The sequence below is a fragment of the Clytia hemisphaerica genome, unplaced genomic scaffold, assembly GCF_902728285.1.
Source record: "Clytia hemisphaerica strain Z4C2 unplaced genomic scaffold, Clytia hemisphaerica genome assembly, whole genome shotgun sequence".
Taxonomy (NCBI): Eukaryota; Metazoa; Cnidaria; class Hydrozoa; order Leptothecata; family Clytiidae; genus Clytia; species Clytia hemisphaerica.
This window is the reverse complement of record NW_027104162.1, coordinates 174,695-196,727: the sequence shown is the minus strand read 5'-3', so window position 1 is coordinate 196,727 and position 22,033 is coordinate 174,695. Positions and strand designations below refer to the sequence as shown.

General features: G+C 35.0%; 2 protein-coding genes across 2 annotated transcripts; one reads left to right on the top strand and one right to left on the bottom strand.

Moving 5' to 3' along the window:
• Nucleotides 1–2,680: 2,680 nt before the first annotated feature.
• LOC136814126 (zinc metalloproteinase nas-6-like) lies at nt 2,681–15,036 on the top strand. Its single transcript, XM_067070636.1, has 9 exons — nt 2,681–2,974; nt 3,493–3,609; nt 4,003–4,173; nt 4,933–5,065; nt 5,847–6,223; nt 6,548–6,638; nt 8,025–8,206; nt 8,843–8,971; nt 14,876–15,036. The coding sequence occupies exons 1-9, from the start codon at nt 2,917–2,919 to the stop codon at nt 14,920–14,922; spliced, it is 1,305 nt and encodes a 434-aa protein (XP_066926737.1). The 5' UTR covers nt 2,681–2,916; the 3' UTR covers nt 14,923–15,036.
• A 423-nt stretch (nt 15,037–15,459) lies between these two features.
• On the bottom strand, nt 15,460–21,482 carry LOC136814127 (proteasome subunit alpha type-4-like). The gene is made up of 8 exons (XM_067070637.1): nt 21,410–21,482; nt 20,871–20,913; nt 20,458–20,617; nt 20,065–20,142; nt 19,632–19,720; nt 18,675–18,805; nt 17,008–17,131; nt 15,460–16,049 (listed from the first exon to the last, which is right to left on the bottom strand). The coding sequence occupies exons 1-8, from the start codon at nt 21,410–21,412 to the stop codon at nt 15,880–15,882; spliced, it is 798 nt and encodes a 265-aa protein (XP_066926738.1). The 5' UTR covers nt 21,413–21,482; the 3' UTR covers nt 15,460–15,879.
• Between the last annotated feature and the right edge of the window lie 551 nt (nt 21,483–22,033).

The window sequence follows — 22,033 nt, the reverse complement described above, 5'->3', positions numbered from 1 at the left end:
GTTCAAGAAATTCGTAGATGTCCTCTGAAGTTTCGAATTTTAATTTATGATAGTTCTTATGGCTGAGTAGAAGATAGATAAGTCAATCTAACCCCAACATTTCAAATCAGTGCCATTGCAATATTTTCTGACATTACTTTTAAACAGTTTATTGGTCGTAAGTGACCAAGAGTGACGTATGGGATATCATTATCTTCAACGAATTATTACTCGTGATAATAACTAGGTTGCTGACATCTGTAGCGTACACAGGGGTGAAGGAACATTTGCTTAGGAGAGCAGATTTAACGACACCGTAATAATGTGTTTATACCACGAATAGGTAATCGCTTTGTCATTAAAACGTTGCTCTCCTACGCAGATTATTCTTCACTCCTGTCTACGCTACTGGACACCCTCCAACGGACTCGTTCTCTTCATAACTTAAAATGGGCTCTTCCAGAAAAAATTTGAATATGGGGGGTGGAGGATATAACAATTACCAGTGATTTACCCCCCGGACAAAGTGACTTTTGGCCCCCCGGACAACGGGTTGTACCCCCGGACAAACATTTGTTGAACCCCCCCGGACAACCCAAATTACCACCGGACAAGGCAAATTTTGATGATTTTTCGCTACCCCCGGACAATATATTCTCCACCCCATGACATTTTCTGTAAGAGCCCAATGTACGAGGATAAGACACAGTAGATACCAGAAAATTAGAGAAATCATAACATGGTGCATATCATAATAGAATATTGGGCTCTTCCAGAAAATGTCCGTACATGGGGGTGGAGGATATATTGTCCGGGGGGTAGCGAAAAATTATCAAAATTTTCCTTGTCCGGGGGGGGGGTAAATTTGCTCTGTCCGGGGTAATTTAGGTTGTCCGGGGGGTCAACTGATGCTTGTCCGGGGGGTAAAACACTGAAAACTGTTATATCCCACACTCCCCCCCCCCATATTCAAATTTTTTCTGGAAAACCCTTAAAAGAGGGCTGGAATTCAACAGTTTAATTTCAGAAAATAGTTAAGTGGGATAACGTACAGACCTACTGACCCTATTATCTAAAAAAATAAGTTTCCACTTCCCACACTATAAAATTCGAAATATTTTAATCGCTTTTACTAATGTGCGTGGTTAATTAAACTCCAAAATCATTAACTTTAGAAAAATGACACTTGAAAATGTACATGCATTGTGCAGATGAGATGGAGTTTTTATAAGATACTTTAATAATTGGTCATTCTAAGTAATAAAAATGACGCGTTCTTTAGAAAAAGTAACAAAATTGTTTTATTACTGGTTAACGGCCAACCAAATCAAATAAGAGCTTGTAAAAACTCCCACTGGGCGAAATAAGAGATTTCCAATCCTGGAAATATCTTGAAAATATGATATTTCCATATACTTTTGTAAATATGGAAATATGACTTTTCAATACTTCCAAAGTTGTGGAAATATCATATTTCATGATATTTCCAATTCTGAAATTCATTGAAACATCATATTTTCAAGATATGTTGGAAATATTTTGAAAATATGATATCTCAGATTTGGAAAAGTCATATTTCCATATTTACAAAGCTATATGGAAATATCATATTTTCAAGATATTTTCAGGATTGGAAATCTCTTATTTCGCCCAGTGTCCATCTCGTCCAGCATTCTGCTAAACTGATGAAAAAACTAAAACGTTTGTTTTGCAATCTCGTTGTGGGAAAAATAATTTTGGGTGTAGGTTGAAATAAATTTGTAGATTTGAAGCCTGTAAAACAAAGAATCATGTTTTTTAACAATAGGTGAACAATTACACCCCTGTTTCACACACCCGCTGGAACCACAGCTCCACTGGAAAATTTGGCAAAAATTTCGTGCCCGGTAGGAAAATACCCGGGAATTTCAGCCCCACTGGGAAATTGACTTTGATTTCATTATCCCGATCCGAAAATCAATGTTTAAAAACTGCACTCAAAAAACCATTTTTTAACTTTGGAACAATAGAATTTATACCCCCATTTGAATTTCGATAGAAATTTTTATCGAAGAAAAAAGTTCCACCGGGGCTGTGAGACAGAAGTGTATAATTGTAAAACCCCAATTTATAAAAGCAAACTGATTCTACCATAAACCGAAAAACAGTTAAACCTAGGAAACTAGTCTAGGAAGGTAATCGGACTTACACATTAACTGAATCGGCACAAGTGTAAATAAAGCTTTAAAAGGATACTTAATATTGCTTAATAGCTTAAGGAAATGTTATCTCATCAAAATATTACAAATAGCAAAAATATTTTAATGGACAGCAACTTGCTCATCATTAACATTAGAGGACTGTATTTTTTATATAAGAATATTTTGATTTCTAGAAAATTCGAATTTGAAAAATCATAGAATTTTCTTTTTGAGTTTCTCTAAGGGACAACTTCAAACGAAGTTTTCCACTATTCTGTACTGTCGATATGTCCTACACAGCCTTTTGAGCCAAAGTAGATAAAAGTCAAATAATTTTAAACCCACAAAAAATGTTCTTAAATTTTTGCTCTACTTATTCGCCCGAAGCAATTAATTAAGATGATGATCGGCCGGCATGAAAAATGCTTATAAATACTTTGCCAAAAAATGTAACGCTTAACTGTATGTATGTATGACATCATACCCGTTCCTGTATATAGCGAAAATATTCATCTTGACACAAAAGAAGATTAGTTAAACTTATATTAAATGATATTCTGTCAAATTGCTATGCGTAGCAAAGACGTCAATTTTAAAGACGTGCTTGCTCAATTTTGCGATTTTCTTTCGAATATATTAGCAGTAGCGATTTAACTAAAGTGAACTTGCGAATATTAGTATACGAATATTTATGAGAGATATTGATCATATAAGTTATAGATTGTTTATCTTTTGTGGGTGTATATTTTGAGGAAACATGCTGGCGTGTAATTATTGGTTTCTTCTATTTATCTCTGCTGTCATTATACTAAAAAGTAAGTTTTTAGGAAATTTTGAGTTTTTAGTTTGTTTATCGATGGTTTCTTAAAAGATTTAGGTGGGCAGCAAGTTGGCTATCTTTCGTCCTCTTTTGACGTCAATACAATGATGATAATTCTTTCAATTTTTTTCGAGCAAAGATTTTTAAACTGTATGCCCACTTTTTGCCTAGTAATCTAATTTTAAACAACCCCTTCTCACAGGCCCGGTAGAATTATTTCAGCCAGTGGAGATAAAAATAACGGACTGAAACTCGATGGGGATTGATATTCCCACATCTTTTATGGCTGGGTATGTTAATTTTTTGTTTTTAAGTCAGAATTCACTGGGGATGGGGAAAAATAGAATAATATTTTGCAGTGAGGATTATCTTATTTGATTATTGGAGGAGATAATTTTCCACCGGGACGATATTTTGGCCAATTTTTCCAGTGGGAAGGGGTCTCAGTGGGTCTGTGAGAACGGAGTGTTTTTAAACTAGAGCTTAGCAAGCAAAGTTTGTTTTAAATTTCAGCTACTAACAGTTCACAAACAACAGATTCTCAATCAACCACGACAACCAAACCACCAACAAATACCAATGAAAAAGATGCTCAAATGAAAAGGCTTCTTGAGCAGACAAAATCTGATGGTATGAAAAATATAACTCTTTAAATTGACAATTTCACAAGTCAAGGTAGATTATTTGCGATGAGGCGGGAAGCTCAGCAGGGGGGGGGATTGAGCTTAATCCGAAGATTACCGTATGACCGGACCGGAAATTGGACCTCTGCAATGCAGATGAAATTTGGGCGAGAAATAAATAAAAACTTTTTAATGCTTTTGACAGCGCCAAAATAATTTGTTATTGATTGGGCTTTTGATTGAGCAATAAGGACAAAAAGATTTAGGCAAAACTCTTAAGCAGCAAAAGTTTATTGATTTTGTCACTTTGGCTATAAGCTGCTTTATGAGTTTTATGTCTTGGTGAACCTTAAAATCCACCTCTTATTATACATTCAGTCGCCCAACTTGCTATATTTAGGTGATATGATACTAACGGACGAGCAAATCGAGAACGTTCTAGAACCTGTTGAAAATCAAAAGACTGGAGAGGACAGGAGAAAAAGAAAAAGGCGTGGTCTTGGGAGAGGAGTGACTGGCTTTCATATTTGGGAATATGGGATTGTTCCTTTTTCCTTCAGTAACGCCTTTGGTAAGTTTGAAAACATCTCCTATATTTCCTCCAAAGGATTGCACTTTTTAAGAGTATTTCACATGGCGCATAGCAAAAAAAAAAAAACTCGTATGTTATGTCACCTTTCAAATCACGCAATCGTGCAAAAAAAATTTGCAAATCACGTTATCACGAGTTAAAATTCCATTCTATCACAATCATGTTGATCACGTTGGTTCCTCCAATTACGCAATCACGAATTTTAAATCACAAAATCACGAACTTGGAAAACGCCAATCACACCATTTCGAAAACCACTTGGGGTCCTCATTTAACCCAATATGAACTTGAAACTGCTATTGAAACTTTTGAATCTACTTGGTTCATTGTATAATACGAAAAAAGCATTCAGCACATGATAGTTAAGCCAAAAGCAAGCTTCCATATGTAAAATTTTAAAAATAAGACTCTCATTCATGAGGAACTGCATATGTTAATGTTGTCAGCACGACTTGTGGGAATTCAAATTTTTAGTAACTACGATACTGGCCAAGAGTAATGGAATACCTCACTTTTTGGTAAGAATTCACAAGTTTCCCCCTTCACCCCTCTGTACAATGTTAAATTTCAGTCCAACTTGACTCAGCAACATTGTAGAGAGAGGGAAGGGGGAGAGGAGCCATAAAAAACAATAGAATAAATGGAATTCCATTTACTTTTGGCCAGGAATTTGTAGAATATAATCTAACATCGTATGGACCCTATTTTTTATATCTTTTGACCTCATTTTAATTACAGGACCAAAACAGCGTCATATTATACGTTCTTCACTGGCCCAACTCGGTTTCATGACTTGCATCAACTTCCAAGATGTCACAGATCATGAAACTAAACCTGAATACTATATCGATATCGTTTCATTGGTGCCAGGGTAAGCGCTGATTTAGTTTTCGCTCAAGAACCAACAGGACAAACAGTAGACGATGTTATCGTCTGTTACAGTGATAGTAAAGGCGGGCAAAAATGGTGGTATGGCGTTATGGCGGTATACGGAAAAAATCGGCGAATTTTCTTCGGCTTTGGGCTTATTTCTTAGTGATTTGTCTTATTTAGACTTAGCATAGTCATGGATCTGCCCAGTCAGATGGTACAAATTTAAGAAAAACCTTAGAAGATCCGGCATTATTTTGATGACATCATAGTTAGAGGATTTATGGCAATATCATCATTACGCTTTTTTGAGCTTAAAAAATGATATATATCTATATGGAAAAAGTTCATGCAGTTTAAAAAAACTGAGATAGGGTCCCTCGGGCTCTTCCAGAAAATGTTCGTACATGTGAGGTCGAGCATATAGTGTCCGGGGGTAGTGGATAATCTACAAAATTTGCCTTGTTTGAGGGTAATTTTGAGTGTCCAAGGGGGGGGAGGGTCAACTAATACTTGTCTGGGGGTTCGGGCTGCTGTCTGGGGGGTCAAAAGTCACAATGTCCGGGGGGTAAATTTCTAAAAAATGTTATGTCCTCCAGCCCCCCTCCCAAATATTCAAAAAAATTCTGGAAAAGCCCCTTACAAGCGTCGAATTTGGTCATCTCTTTCAAAGCGCAGCTCAGCAACGCTAATCCAATGAACTATATAGAAACTCTTAAAGAAGAAACTTTTTCCTATGTTTGCCTTTCTCATTTATCATTTTAAGAAAATTTTCTTTTTAGATGTTTCTCTTTCGTTGGTCGAATCCGAACAAGTCGTCAAATCTTAAATCTGTACATTCCACCTTTGAAAAACGACGACAATAAAAATGAAAACAACACAGACGACAAAACAAATAGTGGGGACGATAGTGATAAAGTTACAAAAGATTATATGAACAAAACAAAAGCCATTATTGAAAATCGGACAGAAAACACTGACACGCATGCGCAAAAATTACGTCATGAAGACGATGACGAACTTGAGAAGAATCCTGATTATTGCGTGAAAAGACATATTGTGCAACATGAATTTATACATGTGCTTGGTTTCATGCATGAAATGCAAAGAGACGATCGAGATGATTACGTTAGAATCAACTGGGAAAATATACAAGATTGTAAGACCTTTTTTTCATTTTTACCGTTTTTTGACATACTGTAAGAAACCTTTAAATTTCAGTTGAGTTTCGACTGTTCTTACATTCTAGTAAAATTCATTCTTCAATTAGAAGTGGGTAACAAAAATTCACGAGCCTTATCAGACTAAACCATCTAGTCAATTATCATTTTTTCAAATCACCATGGAATTCGATGGAATCTCTGAGACCTGAAGTCATCGGCAAGGGCCCTCTCTTAAAGCTTAATCTTGTATTGTATGAATTTTATATCCAAGATATTATATCTAACTGAATTTTCCTTTTTCTCTTATTTTACTTCCACAGCACCTCGAGCTGCACTGAACTTCAGAAAAGCCTTCAAAACTTTCAATTTGGGAACAAAATTCGATCCAGATAGCATCATGCACTATACCAAGTGAGTCTGAATGTATATCAATAATATTTTCAAAATTATAAAAACTAAAGCATGAAAAAACCAAAATACCAAAACAAAATATTATCTCTGAAAACGTACCCTAAAGGGCAGCAACTATGGACGGAGGATCGCTTACCTTGAGTGCCCTATTCACCGGGTGTAAACCAGATTTGACCCTTATACTGACGTCAACTAAATATTTTTAAGCTAGATTAACAGCTTTGGAAAAGTAGCACTCTATTCTTGGACTTTTGTAGAATCTTTTACATAATCTAACGAGGTCCACAGGCAACTGATTTTGTATTATTATCTACGGACTGAATGGATCATTGACGAGACAAAGTACTGGAATCAACTAACTCAATTTTGAAACGATAGCCTTAGAAAAGCCCTGCATCAGCTCGGGTAACTTAATGCATGTCCCAAAATTATTCAAAATCTACTTTTCGTTTTCGCCCCCAACTCCAGCCCTTAAACCATAACAAATTATACATTTTTGGAAGCGTATTTGGATATAGAATTTTGGATTTGGTGTTACTTAATTTTTTTCTCAGCATAATTAGAGTTTTTTTAAGAAAACCTAATTATGACGTCATTATTCATGGTTCAGGTTTTCTTAAAATATCTCTAATTATACAGAAAAAAAATTTAAGTAACACCGAATCCGATATTCTACATCCAATTACGCTCCCAAAAATATATAATTTGTTATGGTTTATGAACTGGAACTGGGGGCGAAAAATTTAATGCAATTTTGGGACATGCATTAACTTACCCGAGAGTGACTTGGTCAAATTCGCCCCGGTGGATAACCGGTGAAAAAAGCCAAAATTGGCCAAGTTTAAAACCCAATTAGTGAGCCGGTCAAAATTAATCAAAATTGTCTACCCCGGACAAAAATTAGAAATTTATAACTTAAACCCGGTAAATAATCACATTAGTTTGGTCATAGATGCCTATGCCTAAATTTAACAGTTTTGTCTAGGTGAAAATTGAGGTAAAGATTCTTACTCAAAGAGAATTGCTGTTGAGATCTCAAGACAAGACCCAGTGATATATTATTTCGTTCATAGCAGCCCCGGTGGATATTAAGACTCAAGTGGGTCACTGAGGCAGGAGTGACTTAGAAAACAAACCTCAAATTTTAGGTAGCGCATCCAGTTTGCATAAAAAACGTCAAAACAACGCAAGATAGGGTAAATCAAAAGTTTCCAATTCATGATATGCACCATTGCAATGTCTTCCACGGACCCAACAGCTGATTGGTTGAAAGTGACGTATTGATTGATTTTACGTCACTTACAACCAATTCGCTAATGGGTCTATGATGTAATGTCGGAAGACATTGCAGAATATAACTTTAAAACCTCAACCCATGATTTTTAGTTTTCAGCTCTCTAAGAACGGTAAACCGACTATCGAGTGGAAAGCTGATCCTTCAAGACCTTTGGGAGGATATACACCAAGTCCGACCGATGTTTATCAAATACGAAAAGTGTACGAGAAAGAATGCAAAAAGAGGCTCAAGGCAACATCTCCCTTTCAATCGTTTCCTATGCCACTTTTAAGTAAGTTTCACAGAGCATCTTCCCCACTTTTTACTGACTGGTAAACCATACCAGGAGTCATCTTAAAGTGCCCCAAAAGGGGTCCAAAACTTTTCGAATCGACTGCAGTTTTTTTTGGTTGCTCTTGGATCCATGAGGAAACTTTTGTGCAATCTTTCAGTCCCATATGAATTTTTTCAAGGGCATTTTTTGAGCTAATTCTAAGAAAATATTTCTTCACCCTACAACTGGAGGCTTAGAGGTTAAAATTCAGCAAATTATACACACTTCCCAGGATTCAGCGGTTCTAAACATTCAGCATTTTGAAATGCCCTGTATCTTTTTGTGGGATATTTCGACAAGTATTTGACTGGTGAGAGGTAAAGGGACATAAAAGCACTGACAAAGTTTGTAAACAAACCGTATGCAGCGGGATACAAAATCAAAACAAATGTCCCATGTCAAAATCAAAAATCAAAACAAATATGGCTGATTTTGATTATTTCAATTGTTTTACAAGTTTGTTTTGGACACGTGATTTTAATTGTTTTCTTTAATATGATGACACGTGGTTCGCGCAATGTTTACATTTTACTAGTTTTATGTTCCTTTAACTATAAAACTTGAGCACCATATAGTTCTAACTTCTACTCTTAGATCCATACAAGAAACCAAAATGTCGAGATTTGAAAAGAATTTGTCGTATCATGTCAGTACACCGGCCTCACTATTGTGAAATCCCACAGTTTTCCCTCAACTGTCCGAAATCTTGTGGTAAATGCAAATGTAAGGATTGATTTCCCTTCAAAAACATAAATTCTTAGAATATAATAATAGATCTTTTCAAAAATCACATTACGAACATCACTTGCCTCGTTTTGAAATTATTGCCATGGTGATTAACTCCCAGCGGATTTTATTAAAACTATTTTCTATTCATAAAAACATTATTCAGTGTCTCAAGAGACATAATCACCATGGTAATTGTTTGAATACGAGGCAAGTGATGTTCGTGGCGTAATTTATGAAAAGGCCCATCTGATCACAAATCTCTATAGATACTTACTGAAAGAAACTTTTCGTTAGAGCTATGGAGTATGAGTAGAATGCCTCCTAAGTATACCAATTTCATAATTGATTTTCTCAATGTATCTTTTTGCCTAAGATTTAATTCTACATACCTTATTACACGAATATCACTAGTCATTTTATCAACACAAAGCTAGATGCTGAATGGACCTACCTGATGATGAAAGTTCGATAGCAATGCAAGGAGAAAAATGAAAAAAAATCAGTCAGAAAACATAGCGTTTAGCGAAAATGCATAACGCAAGAAATTCATCATTGATTGATGGTGGGGGAGAGGGAAGGGTTGTAGGGAAAAAATAAATAGAAAGTTCTGGTCGCAAAAATCAGTTTTATTGACAATTGAATCATGCTTGATGGTGAGCATTGTTATCAATAATGTTTTTGTGTGAAAAACATAGAAAAAATCCAATGAAAATCTGCAAAAACGGCGATTTCCGGAATTTTCAACCGGAAAAAATTTTTTCTCAAAAATCGAACTCGGCCATGTTTTGAGCATTGCGAATACGCATCTTTCTGCAAAAAATCAGAAAAAACTAAAAATAAAAATTCGAGAAAATGTCAAAAAACCGGTATTTCCGACATATTTCCGGCATTTTCGTCCGGAAAAAAATGTTTTCGAAAATCGGGCTCCGTCACATTTTAGGTATTGTCATATTGCGTCAGTGTGCAAAATTTCATAAAAAAATATAAATTACAGCTCGAGAAATTCAAGAAATACTGTCTTTCCGGCGAAAATAGGTTGTTCCGGGGACTTTTAAAATAGTTCCGGCTTCAAAAATCAATTTTATTGAAAGTTGAAACATGCTTGATGGTGGGCAGTGCTATTAATAATGTTTTTGAATGAAAAAACAATCAATTATAAGGAAAAAGTCCAATGAAAATCTAGAAAAACGGCGATTTCCGGCATATTTCAGGCATTTTCCGCCGGAAAAAATTTTTTCTCAAAAATTGGACTCGGCCATGTTTTGGGCATTGTTAATACGCATCTTTGATTTGAGCAAAAAATCAGAAAAAACAAATGATAAAATCTCGAGAAAATGCCAAAAAAACATTTTTCCTGCATTTTCGGCCGGAAATGATTTTTTTTCGAAAATCGGGCTCTGTCACATTTTGGGCATTGCCATTTTGCATCATTGTGCCAAAAATCAGAAAGAACTAATGAGCCAATCCTAAGAAAAGCTGGTAACAGACGGACGGACGAACGAACGGACGGACAGAGGTTAATTTATAGGACTTCCAGGTAGGTCCAAAAATTTCGTGTTAATAAAAACCCCCTTAATAAAAACCAGCCGTGGCGTCCTTGAAAAAGCAAACAAGAAGCCCGTTGGGCGTGAAGGCCCAGCGAAAAGCAACGTGTTGAAAACAAGCGTGCAAAACAGCAAATGTATGACCACGTTGACATGGATCAAAGTGAAGACAGGAAAAAAATTTGGTGGTACTTCTCATTGGTTAGACGCTTGAAATTTTATTGAATGGTCTCCTACCAACCGGGCCTGCACAGGCGCAGGTTCAAATTTCCAATAAAATTCTAGCCTCAAAATTTCAGAAAAAAAAATCTTACCTGGTGTAACTAAAAATGTCGGGTACAGTTTGTTTGATACTGCCTGTGAGTGAACCTTGTTGACAGACTATCAAAACCCAGGCAGACACACATAATTAACTTACCATATAACCTCTTTTACAAACTCAAAAAACTTTCAAAACTACTCTAAACTACATCAAAACATCAGCCACATTTTAAAAAGGCTCCTTTCCAGCGGCCATTTTGTTTAGAAATGAGCCTGTGTTTTCATTTTCATTTGTTCATCTTTTTTCACAAGGTCAGCTTTTTCCATAAATTATGCGCGCCCATAGAAAAATATAAAAAAATTCCCGAATATTCTGCTTAGTGAGTGGGCACTTTTTAACGAATTAGGTGCACTCACATATGCAGGGAGAAATATCCCTGCAGGCATGTTATAGTTGGACCAGACCGTAGACCAGAAAAATGATCTTTAAAGAACTAGACGGTGAAATAGTTTTTATGGTCTGCATATCCAAGCTAATAAAATTCATGTGGTTAATGTGAGTTAACAGTTAATGCGAAGATCCAGAAATGACCATTTTCACTGTTCATGCCTTGCAACCATGAGAAATGTTCAATCTAGTTTGAATTTATAGTTTGAATTTACCCATGAGCTGCATTTTAGTGTCCATTAACAGATTCCAGAATCAGTTTATATACTTTAAATAATTACCATCAACTGCTCCAACTTGGGACTTATCTGAAAAAACATGGGACAGCAATTCGGCCACCATTTCACCGAACTTCCAAAGTCATTTGATTTGAGTTTAAAGGAAAGGTGTATTTAAAAATACACGATTTCTCTTTCGATTTTACAGTAAGTGAAAATACAGACCAGATATGCAACAGTCCCATGTTTCGACCAATCGTCCCAAGTTAGAGACGGTTGACGGTATGTGAGTCAAGTTTGAAAAATCAAGCCACCGTCCGTTTAATGCGACAGATCCAGAATTGATCATTTTATTTAATGTGTAGAATCATGAAAAAAGTCCCAATCTTGTTCAAATTTACACATGAGCTGCATTTTAGTCTCCGCTAACATATTCCATAATCAGCTTGGAATAATTCTGTGTCGAATTTGAAAAATCAAGCCACTGCACCAATCGTCAAACGAGACAGATCCAGAAATAACCATTTTCGCGCGTAGCCTCATGGAAAAAGTATCAATCTTGTTCCAATTTACACATGAGGTCCATTTTAGTGTCCATTACCAAATTCCAGAATCAGTTTACTTTTAATAATCATGTGTTGAGTTTGAAAATCATACCACGTCCCACCACTGTGAGACTGACCGTTGTTAGCGAAAGATCCAGAAGTGACTGTTTTCTTGTGTAGCATCAAGGAAAAAGTTTCAATCTTATTCAAATTTACACATGAGCTGCATTTCAGTTTATTTATTTATATATCAGAAGCCATTATTTCCTAAAAATAAAGTCTTTTCGAAAACAATAAACTAAAAATAAAAGTGACTTAAGGTAGAATTTTTACTCATAAAACGTTATGAAAACTTGAGCAAAAACTATAAGATATGGCAGAATGTTGAAAAAGGTTTATAAAAGAAAACCATTACAAAATATCTTTGGTTTGAAAGTCTCTTGACCACTAAAGCAAAGAAAATGTTCAAGAAAGTATGAATCAACCTCCTCGCTTCCACCGCCATCTTGTTTTGTTTTGAAAATTGTTTTTGAAAGAGCGCGGAATCAGAAAATATATCTTTTGTAGCCAGTATCCGACTTTAGCAACCTTTTCCCTCTCCAAACGGCAAAATTAAAAAGTGTGGTACTGGTTTAAAGCGCCGTTTCTACCAAAACGGACGGACAGACAGCGGAAGGACGGACGGAAAGTTGCAAATGAAAGGCCCTATCGCTAGCGCTAGGCCAATAAAATTCGTGTTAATTTCAAGGCCGTTGTATACTTGCCTAGTAATATTCGTGTAATAAGGTATTTGTAACCTAATTGCCCCCGCAGGAGCGTAGCGACGAGGAGGCTCTCATAGTTTCACGCATAGATATTGGACTGGAATCTCAAAATTTTGCGAATTGTTTTGTTGTTGTTGTTGTTGTTGTCGCGTAAGCATTTCCGTAGTTAGTCTCTTCCGTAAATATTCGGTTTTTTTCCGGGACGGTAGTATATATTTTCATATTACGTTATATAGTATTATCATTATTACATATTACAATTTTAGCTTTGATTTAGCTTTGAAAAGCTGAAGCGAGTGTTATAAATGCAAATCAAAACAGTGTATATGATATAACACGAATTACAATATTACTTGTGCAAATCAAAACAAACAAAATGGCAGACTGGTGGTTATGATGATGATGAGCTGATTCATTGACTAGAAAAAGTGTTTTGTATGTCAAATTTTGTTTCTTGTCTTTGAAACTGAATACTAACTACTGTAATTTAGTGAGACGTTCACTTCAGCAATGATTTCAATTCTTTTTCCAGAATCTTTAAAGAAATTTGCTTAAGTTTTCAAATGTACATTTGATATTTTTGTTCAAACTCTAATTTATTTTTGTCTATCATTTTATTGATAACTACCTTTATTGTTTATAGGGCTTCTTGAGCTTTAAATACCATCATATGGTTATTCGAGAAAGTCCTTCTTAACTTAGTAAAACAACCGCCAAAATACAAAAAGATGAATGTACATATCCAAACGTTGGTTGACTTTTTCTTTTGGTCTTCAAAATAATTTACCTCACTTAGAGTGTTTTTACGTCTTTTCAGTGCGGTAAATCTTTTTGAAAAACCTGAAAAAAGTTTGCTTACTCGTTAAACTTTACATGCGCACGTTAAACTTTTTCATGCAGTTGTGATAGCCTAAATAACTTACGCTCCAGTGGTTTGGTGAAATAGCTCCAAATTCTGGCTTTCTAACTTAGGAGAGACCTTCCCGAAGGCATTTAACGGTGGTTAGACTAGGTACACAGACAGTCATACAGAAACACCATAAAGGGAATGTATATCGCTAGCTATAAACTCAAAAAGTCTAGCTTCCTGAAGGCACGTCTCTTCATTGTATGCGCTGCGATCAGCTTGGAGAAAAGATTGCATCATGTAAAAGGACTATGCACTTGAAAAGAAATTTAGGCGCATTTAACTTTTCTCGACTGTACGTCTGAATAAACCACAATGGCATTCCTTTACTTTTCTTTTGACAAAAAACATAGAAGATTTTGCTTGAGAAGTGCAATCACAGCGTACGCTAGTGGAGCCCGGGCCTTAACTAGGATAAGTGAGTTTCTATTTCACCCAACTTAAGATGGCGCAGAACTTTTTGATAATTTTATACGCAGTATCCTCTTGACTATTGTTTATTAGGCAAAGTAGCAATAGAGAATTGTTGAAATATAGCAGCCAATGAAAAAAACAAGCTATTTCTGACTGGTTACCTTGTTGATTTATTCACCACTATGTATTTTGCCTACAATCTAAGATGTCTGCGACATTACCAGAAAAGGTCTATTTAGTGAATAATAATCATGACATATATCGTTATAAGAAAGAAACCAGGAGAAAAAACAAACAAACAGGAGATGTGAAAATCAGTAAGATAATGATACCATAACTTTTTAAATATATTTTTGAGAGGCTTTTCCAGCTTTTCCTTAAATTTTATTAAGTTATCAAGCTGCATGAATTCTTCAAGTATGTATTTTTTTATAATGGAATATAATTTTTTTTTTCAAGCAAACGCCTCAATGAATCAATAATTCCTGATTATTTTTTAATGTTTAATATTTAAAGCATTAAAGCTTTATAAGTGCATGACATGATCTTTATGTGGGGGCATTTAGTGAAAGCTATGACTAGTGTTAACATTTATATGAAATCGCCCAAAAACTCTAGATGCTTGTACGATTTTCCGGGTTATTCCATAAAAAAACAATATGCCATGAATACAAAGTAGAATCTACCTAAAGGCGATCAGGAATTTTTTAGTTTTAGCTCATGAGCGAAATAATAAACAAGAATTATATCAACCATTGTCTATCAGTTTTAACACTTTAATCCTTTTTACATTTCAGGTTCAGATGACAGTGATGAGAAGAAGACTAAAAACTCGAAAAAATGAAAATAACCTAAGGGTTAGCTGGGCTGGCCTGGCTTTAAAAACGACTTTCAAAAACGATAATTTTTGTGTATATTTTGTTGTTTTTTTGTGGAAATATAATCATTTAACTTTTAATTTTCTTGCGTGTGCTTACTAAAGATTACATCAACAAAGAAAGACCCTAGTCATTTCAATATTTCCATGAACATTTATGATATTTCCAAGTAATTTCGTAAAATGGAATGGGCTTTTCCAGAAAAAAGATTTAATATGGGGGGTGGTGGTGGTAAGAAATTTACCCCGCAGACATTGTGAATTTTGACCCCCCGGACAGCAGGTCTGACAAAATACTTGTCAGGGGGACAAGCATCAGTCGACCCCCTGGACGTTCAAAATAACCCTCAAACCGAGCAAAATTACCCCCAAACAAAGCAAGTTTACTCCCCCCGGACAGTACAAATTTTGTAGATTTTTCGCTACCCCCTGGACACTATATACTCCACCCCTCATGTACGGATATTTTCTGGAAGAGTCCAATATTTCATTTTAGCAAGCTCCTTTTCATTTTTTTGAAAATATCGTATCTATCTTTCGAAAAAAAACGATAAAATTCTATTTAAATTAAATAAAACAGTTTACAAAATCTCATAACGAGGTTAGAAATGAAAAGGGTAAGTTGAACGATGTTTCAAAAAACAAATCCTAAATTGGTTGGAAAAGCATGACCGTCCATTAAAGCTGGTCGTGACAATATAATCTATGATTGGTAGCGATGTAACCTTTCAATATCAAATCATTTCAAATCTCAATTAAGACACATTGATTCCTGTACTTTTTGCAGACAGTCTTCAAACTTAGTATCCCTTGGGTTTTTAAAAATAAGTTCGTACTTTTATCAATGAGTTTTCAATGGAAATAAATACATCACTACCATCATGGAAATTCAAAAAAAGGAGCTAATGTTTCAGTTCAATAAGCTCATTTCTTGGATGCGGCAGCTTTTTGTTTTTCTTTTTCGGCTTTTTGTTTTTCAGCTTCAGCCTTCTTTTCTTCTTCTTCATGTTCTTTCAAGAGTTTGTCAACTTCATCGTTCGTTAAAATGTGAATGACCGTCTTGTCCCCATCTCTCGTCAAGTGAGCTAATTCAACTGAAAACAAAAACAGAAGAAAATGTGAAAGAGTCACTATTCACGACGTAATACCGAGTTTATGAATGTGTGTTTTTCAGCGACAGAGACGGTAAGGTTCTAATTTGGCTAGATCATGATCAACTGAGGACGACGGTAAATCAGCACTTTTACCGTCCTCGATTTTGCAGGTCAGAAGTGCGGGTTTTTCCAAATCGCTTCAGTCACTTTACCGTCCTCAAAAGTGCAAATACATAAACTCGCTAATGTTTTATACGGAAGCTCCCAAAAAATTCAAACAATAAAACTAGTGACAAACGCCGGGGCTATTTTGGATAGTCCTGTCTAAAACATTACGTCATAATTATCAAGAATACTTCGTCCAATTTTGTTTGGGCAACTGTTGGTGTTTCGGAAAAGTTCGTAAAAGAAAAAAAAAAAAAAAAAAAAAAAACGACTGTGAATAGGCAAACAGTTTTTAACCGTTTTTATCCTGGAACACAGAATGCTACCCTTACAAAAATGAATCCTAGCAATCAGCAGATTTCATGATTTTTCCTACACAAAATAGATCATCCGATAAATCCTTACTACACCCCTGCCTCACAGCCCCGGTGGAACTTTTTTCTCAGTGGGGATTGAAATTCTTTTAAAATCCTAATGGGGATAGAAATTCCTTTGCTCCAAGGTTAAAAAATTCAGTGGCAATGGTTTTGAAGTGCAATTTTTAAACATTGAATCTCGAATGGGGATAAAATAAAAGTTAATTTCCAAGTGGGGCTGAAATTCTAAGGTATTTTCCCACCGGGGACGACATTTTTGTCAATCTTTCCAGTGAGGCTGGGCTCCCAGCGGGTCTGTGACACATGTGGGTATCTTACTGTAGGAACACGATGGAGAGAAGCGAGAAATCTTTCATAATAAGGATCTCTCTAGAGAGTTGACCCGTTCACAAAAAAACAACTAATCAAGACCTTACCTTTCTCTGAAGTTAATTTTTGGACATCCAAAGTCTTGCTGAGTACTTTGACAGCCAGTTTCAATGCTTCAGAGAGTTCAATTCCTTCCTCTTTGTATTCTTGCTTTAACATAGAGATGGCTGCCTAATGTGTCAAAAGAAGAAGAAAATATGCTTGGCTTCCTAGCTTTGATTTCTCTCTTTTCGACCTTACGTGACATGTTACTTGTTCCTTCAGGTTCCTTCCTTGTTTCCAAAACGAGTTTTCTCTACGTATTCACTGTATTTATTATATATTTGTTGTTGATATCATGAAGGTAATAAAGATATAGATGGAGAGAAAACGTCTCGGTAATGATCTAAATGGTCGTTGAAATCTTTTATAAATCTATTCAAAGCGGCTTTTCTTTGATGTACCATCATTGGAAGCAAAAATCATCAATTTATAACTTTATTAGAACAGAAAGAGACTGTTTGGTTGATTTAAAAAAACTTTAATTTTGCCGAAAATCCTTGTTAAAATGGGATTCGAAATAGTTTCAATGATGTAAGACTAAAAGAGTATATTAATTTCATAAGGACACATTTTTGGGCAGGCATTTTGTTAACATTGAGAGTTGCATCACATTATCATTGAAAGTTTCTTATCTTAAAATCTTCACGTCTAAGTGGGCAGCGGTTTTCATACTCTGACAAAATGATCGATACAAGGTTCCTAATCATAACACGTAATTCTTTTTTAAATCTATCGATGGTTTTATGGGCAGCTTCCCCTAGACGTGTGGAGTATTGTGCTTATTATGTGAAGTTTTTTTCAATTTTTCATGACAAGGCTATTATATTTCAATATACTTGTTAAAAATGTAATGTCTTTTCATTCATCTTAAATATTCCCACGAGTATACCCAAAATTAATCATCTTATTCCCAATGCAACCAAACAGCTGTTTGCTTCCGATGATAAATCAAAATAGAACAAAAGGAATTGACTCTCCATCTATATTTTTATTACCTCCATGTTGATATTAAAAGAACAGAAGTATGTGCCCGCTTCATTTAAAACCGCTTAAAACATTAAAAGTTTCTTAAAAAAGCGCGATAGGATTGCTCTAAGGATAATGAAATTATGATGCTTGTCTCATCGCGCAGAATTTAGTAAGAGCCATTTTTAAGTTAACGAAACTAGCAAGGAGATAGTATGTAAATAGTCTGCATCTTCAGAATTTCCGTTTGAGTTTTGAGTACAATGATAATTTTTGAAAAGGTAAAGTGTATAATTGTTTTAGCAAGATCTACAATGTCAATAGCAAATATCCCAGGATATCCAACTCAATTTAAATAACCAGGGAGAGGAAAAATGCTTGAAAGTCAAAAACATTGGTTGGACCAGCTGAATTCTAATCTCTATTCTACCTACATTTTATCCAAAATGTTTCTCTTAAAGGTTTTGTCTTTAAATAAGAGTGATATCGTTTGCTTACTCATCAATTTCAATTTACAAGCTTTTTACCATTGGATTAACACGGATGTGGAGCAAGATTGGCAAGAAAGAGGAAAAGAAAAATATTTTTTTTGCTTATATCAGCATAATATAACAATAGGCAGACACTGTCCTGATATGAAACGGGAACATTTATGTAAACATAAAACCTTTAAGAAAGAGATAGAAAAGTAGGGTACAAAACATACCGTATTGTTGTTTCCAATGCATGTGGCTTTCCATCCGCTGTAATTACCGCTGGGATCACTTTGATACAGTTGGAATCCCAATCGTCTGTCCCATCCCATGTACAAGAGAGAAACACCAAAAGGTCTGTACCCTACAAATGAATGAAAATAATGACTTTGGTATTTAATCATAGTCATTAGAAGTCATCTGCTTTTTTTCTACGCAATTAACGTCTATTCCACTTTCGGACTTTTTCGAATGTTTGGGAGCCCAGGTTTTCGGGCTCAAACATTCGATTTGACCTGATTTGACATCACTTTAAACTTTTGAAGCCCTTGTAGTAGGGAAAAATCGAATTAGCGTCAAACCACTTGAAAGGCTTCTATTTTTCAAAACTCGTCAAAGTGGAACTCACTAAGAAACGAGATGAAAAATTCCGGTTTTTGGTGAGGTGCTCCATACATAGTCATTTGAAACATAATTTCCTAAGATTACCAGTTTCCCTAAATTTTTTTGTAATGCTAATAACTTTCATTTTCAAGGCTTTTAATTTTTTTGTCTGAACCCTGAGTCTGTTTGAAACCATTCGTTAAATTTTATAAAACGAGGCGTATTCTGGGCTTTTCTTCTCGTCAGTTAATGGTCAGTATCAAGTTTTTTGGAAGGATCGTTACTAGTTAAAATCAAATTAATTATTTGAAATGTGCTAGTGATCATAGGAAGTAACTTCTTAACTCGACTCTGTCTCAGACTTCAAGAAATAGTACCTAAGCCTCGATAAGTACTATGGTACAGAACGTAAACCCTTTGATTGGGCTTTTCAAGAAAATTTTTGTACATAGGGAGTGGAGGGTATATTGGATATTTTGTCCAGGGGTTAGTGAAAAATCTGCAAAATTTGCCTTGTTTTGGGGGTAAATTTGCTCTGTTTAGGAGTAATTTTGAAAAGCCCATTGTTAAATGAGCATGCTTTATACCTCCAACTTGTGTGTACCGTTGTTTTAAATCACATAAACTGCTGACCAATTGTTCAACTGGCATTGGTTCTTGATATAACAGCAAATACCTGAAAACATAAATACAAATGCAAATGCCATGAAATGATCAACTATTGACTCATAAAGTTGAATCTCTTTATAATTCGAATGTCTCATTAACTCGTACAAGTTTTCTAGTCCCTTAAGTTTAACAATGTCTTATAAACCTTACTCCATAACTCGAAATCTCCCTAACTATTCGAGAATAAATTTTCCTATGCGTGTTCGAGTTATTGAGACTTGTTGTTAAGAACTGTTTCAATTAAATAAAAGGAAAACCCAGCACTCCAAGAAAAGGAAAATCCAAAATGCCTTCAACGTTCACATTCTTTATGAAGGCTTACAACCATAAAGAAGTTATTTCCATCCATACCTTTGGGCTGTCAGTCTCAATTGTGTGGTAAGAACGTTGGCATCTGAGGTGATACCAGCGACACTGCAAGCTGTATCTCTATAAAAATGACGTTAGTAGTTAATTTGTGAACATCGATTAATAATGTTTATGTGACAAGCATTTTTATAGGTGAGAATAGTATTATGTATTATCAACAAAATTATGACTTTTTTATACATATTTCAGCAAAAAGCTCAAATTCTGTAGCTGAATCTGCCTGTATATTTTGCCTGCATACTAAAAAAAAAAGCTTTCCAACAAAGCTTTCCCCGATGAAAAAGTGTCAAATCAATCATAAACTTAGCATGAAAACAACAATTAAACCAAGGCGAAAAAAATGTTCAAACAGTACTTTGTAATAATTTAACTTACTCGTGCAATTTGTAAATTTTATCAGAGAATACATCATCCAAGAGTTTGTTAGTATTTCTCCTTTCTGCAGCCAACAGAACACCATCTTTAGCTAAAATACCTAGACAGGTTCCAGCGTGGCTGATAGCTTCCATAGCATATTCAACTTGAAAGAGCCGACCTGAAAATTATAAGGAAAGGCCGTTTGTTAATAAAAAAACATTGACTGGAAAAAAATTTGCTCAAAATGTTAAAATCACTTTGTATATTAGCTTGCTTGTAATGTACCGGGTGTACCCGAGTAGAGAGATTTCGCATTTCGCATGTTTAGTTCATGTTTTCCAAGATCTTTTTAATCATTAGACACAGATTATGAATCCTTCAGCACTGATTCTTCAAGACGAGATTTACTTTTGTACAAGAAACATTCTTACCCTCTGGTGAGAATATGGTGGTTCTGGTATCATATCTTCGAGACTGTAAAAAAGTGAATAAAATTTTTTGTAATGAGGTTTAATTGTTTAACATTTATCAACTTTTTGTTCCATCTCGAAGGTATTATACGATGAATTTGCAATATCCAGGACAATATACTGCAACAGGTACTAACTCATATTGTACAAGCCTTAAGCCTAGCAGTACATTTTCACGTCACCTCTGGAAAGTTTTCTGTGAAAATTCAATTTTTCGAAATAGGAAAATCAGGAAATCAAACATTATTTCTGTTAAATTCAAATTTTTTTTGGCCTGTTTTAACGAATCTTTTTTAGAAAATCAGGAAAATTTCCATTCTGATTGATCTGTCCATCCAAAAAGTTTAACAATTCAATGTTCTCAGAAAAAAGACCCTTTCAGGACAATATATATAGAACCATAGTCATTATTTCTATGAATAGGCCATTTTCGCTATACATAAAATTATTACATTTTCGTTATTTAATTTGAAGAAATATCAGTTATAAAATCTTCTTACCATTTTGAGTTCTCTGTTCTGATATTATTTTCAATTTTTTGATTGTATTTTTTGTTAGCACCTAAAATTAAAAAAAATATATATATAATATTTGAACCTATTTGAAAAGTGATTTTGTAGTTTTTAAAAGATGCTGCCTAAATTGATCTGGAAAGCCAGGGTATAGTAGGTAAGTGCTGAAGAGTCCAAATATAAGGGCGAAATGCATACACAGAAATTCTTATTCCTTTACATTTATATAAAACATTCAAGGGGCATGCCCGCGGTCAGTTTCTAGCTCTGGTTTGCAGGGCCTGAAATAACAATATTTTGATGGTCAATGTCCAAAGCAAATCAATTCAGGTCGGACATGGAATGTCCGAATGGATTTTTAGCTAATAATTGGTCAGATTATCTGACGTAATCGTTTCGTTGGACAAAAAATTAGACCAGATAGCAATTTAGAAAGACATTAGCGGAGGGCATTTTTTTGCGCTATGATTTCGACTTGAAGCAAGCTTTAAAAAGGATGAATTGTTTGCTTTCAAGCATAATAAATAGAGGACATTTCTAACTGGAGAGAGTTTCTCTGTGTAAATAAAAAGGTTGCTAGTTTCAAATCAACGTAAATAATCTTTTAATATA

What these genes read in the sequence shown, in the direction of transcription:
- LOC136814126 (XM_067070636.1), top strand. Translation starts at nt 2,917, where the DNA reads ATGCTGGCGTGTAATTATTGGTTTCTTCTATTTATCTCTGCTGTCATT. An exon ending in TGAGCAGACAAAATCTGATG is followed by an intron (nt 3,610 to 4,002) that starts GTATGAAAAATA and finishes TGCTATATTTAG; the next exon opens with GTGATATGATACTAACGGAC. An exon ending in ATCTTGTGGTAAATGCAAAT is followed by an intron (nt 8,972 to 14,875) that starts GTAAGGATTGAT and finishes TTTACATTTCAG; the next exon opens with GTTCAGATGACAGTGATGAG.
- LOC136814127 (XM_067070637.1), bottom strand. An exon ending in CACCATATTCTCACCAGAGG is followed by an intron (nt 20,618 to 20,870) that starts GTAAGAATGTTT and finishes TATAATTTTCAG; the next exon opens with GTCGGCTCTTTCAAGTTGAA. An exon ending in AAAATTAACTTCAGAGAAAG is followed by an intron (nt 16,050 to 17,007) that starts GTAAGGTCTTGA and finishes TTTTGTTTTCAG; the next exon opens with TTGAATTAGCTCACTTGACG.